Source organism: Camelina sativa, chromosome 20 (genome assembly GCF_000633955.1).
Source record: "Camelina sativa cultivar DH55 chromosome 20, Cs, whole genome shotgun sequence".
NCBI lineage: Eukaryota > Viridiplantae > Streptophyta > Magnoliopsida > Brassicales > Brassicaceae > Camelina > Camelina sativa.
In genome coordinates, this window is record NC_025704.1 from 9,471,683 (window position 1) to 9,473,780 (window position 2,098).

At 40.2% G+C, this 2,098-nt stretch overlaps 1 protein-coding gene across 1 annotated transcript in view; it reads left to right on the forward strand.

Moving 5' to 3' along the window:
• Nucleotides 78-2,098, forward strand: part of LOC104772357 — an 8,057-nt gene continuing 6,036 nt past the window's right edge. Inside the window, exons 1-2 of the mRNA XM_019241831.1 lie at nucleotides 78-160; nucleotides 441-2,096. Of these exons, the coding sequence (XP_019097376.1) occupies nucleotides 489-2,096 (1,608 nt within the window). The 5' untranslated portion in view covers nucleotides 78-160; nucleotides 441-488. The remainder of the gene's footprint in view (nucleotides 161-440; nucleotides 2,097-2,098) is intronic.

Consider the following 2,098-nt stretch of genomic DNA (forward strand, 5'->3'; position numbering starts at 1 on the left):
TTTTTTTTTTTTTTTTTTTTTTGGTCTTAAATCGAGAAAGAAGAACACTGAATATAATTTATTATTAATCCGCTCGCGTTCACTTTCATTCACTCTGTACTTAGCCTGACAAAGGTCTCCGCCGCCGACGATTGCGATTCCCTTTTTTTCGCCGTTGTTGGTAAATTGATCGAACCTTTTCGTGAATTACATAACTCTTTATTTGTTGTCGTCTGTGTCGTAGCCTGAATCTAGGTTCTCGGGTGCCGTTTAGGTTTCTCATTGTATATCGAATTTGATTTATTAGGGTTCTTATTCTTTAGATTTTAATTGCTTCAACTTTTTGTTTCTACAAGTATACATCTCTATTATCAATAGGCGTTTTGTATATTCGCATCTCTGTTTACATTATAGTTTATGTGTCATATAGTATCTGATAACCAGAAATTGTATTTATGTAGGAACCCGTAGAGGTGGAATTTGTGTTTCCTTGAGTGTTTACTTGTTTGATGATGGATACCACTGTAAATGAGCTTCTTACAAGGAAAAAAGCTGTTCAGAGCCATCAGATTAGGAGTGGTTTGGTTGCATCGGTACCTACGAATCAGCAAGAAAAGGCTCAGGATTTCTCTTCGCAGCAACAGCAACATTTTCCAAGTAAGAATCTTGAATCTGGTTTGAGCTTTGCTGACAAAGTTGGTGAGAAGAGAAAGAGGAATGATGAGTCTGGTGTAATGGTTAACACTGAGACTGGAAGTAAGTCTGAAGATATTATTGTGAATCTTAGTAAAATTGGCAATAGAATTGTGGCGGAGAATTTTGGAGGTGCAAGAGAAGAGTCTGGAAGCGGAAAGCAACTCCTTGAGGTAGAAACATTGCCAAATGCCATGAAAAAGAATGGTCAAGTGAGAGCTGCATTGGGGAACTCTCAGAATCTTGAGGCAGATAACAAGTCTGGTTTATGTCATACAAGTTCAACAGTTGCAGTACAACCAAAGACTTCTGGTCCAAAGTTTAACGACTTTGAAAAGCTCCGGGAACAAGTTAACTTTGCTGTTGGTCAGACCTGGGCTCTTTATGACACAGCGGATGGACTGCCTAGATTGTATGCTCAGATCAAGAAAGTTTCAGCTCCTTCCTTTGGGCTTCGGATCACATATCTAGAGCCAGATCCAGATGATGAGAAAGAGATCCAATGGTTTGAAGAAGACTTGCCTGTTTCTGTTGGTAAGTTCAGGCTTGGGGAAAATCAGAACACCAAAGATCGTTCCATATTTTCACATGTTATTCATTGCAATGAACTAAGCAACATTCGTTGTTTCAGCAGAAGTTGTTATTCCTTCAACAATCGTCATTTTAGTGTATCCCCTAGAAAAGGCGAGACTTGGGCACTATTCAAGAACTGGGATATTAAGTGGTGTTCAGAGCCAGATTTTCACCGCAAAAATGAGTATGAGTTTGTCCAGATTCTGTCAGATTACGCTGATGAAGTTGGTGTATATGTTGCATACTTGCATAAAGCCAAAGGGTTTGCTAGTGTGTTTTTCCGAATGGGAACTGGTTATGAAGGCATATTTCGTATATTACCTCGCAGCTTGTATCGGTTCTCCCACAGAGTTCCTTCCTTCAAACTGACTGGAGTTGAAGGAAATGGTGTGCCAAAAGATGCTTACGAGCTGGACCAAGCTGCGTTACCAGAAGAAGCAATCGAGGAGATTATCGTGCCTTCAAACTCTGAGAGTGATATAAAGTCTAAACGTCAAGCCATCTACTTTGCTAGCAAGGGGAAGGTTTTTCAGACTGGCCAGATTTGGTCATTTTACAGTGGTTATGATGATTTGCCTCTGTACTATGGTAGGATTCAGAAGATCACTTTTACTCAGGCATTTAAGCAGGATCCACAAATCAAACTACACATAGGTCGGCTAAAGAGTACAAGGTTTCCTAAGGATGTTATCGCCTGGGAAGATGGGCAAATGCCTGTTGGTTGTGGAACATTCTACGCAAGAAAAGTTCTAGAAATAATCACCCCAAAAGAGGTTTCACATCAGATGATTCCTTCAACCTCCATGGATGGCACTGAGTATACCATTCTCCCCAAGATTGGTGAAGTTTGGGT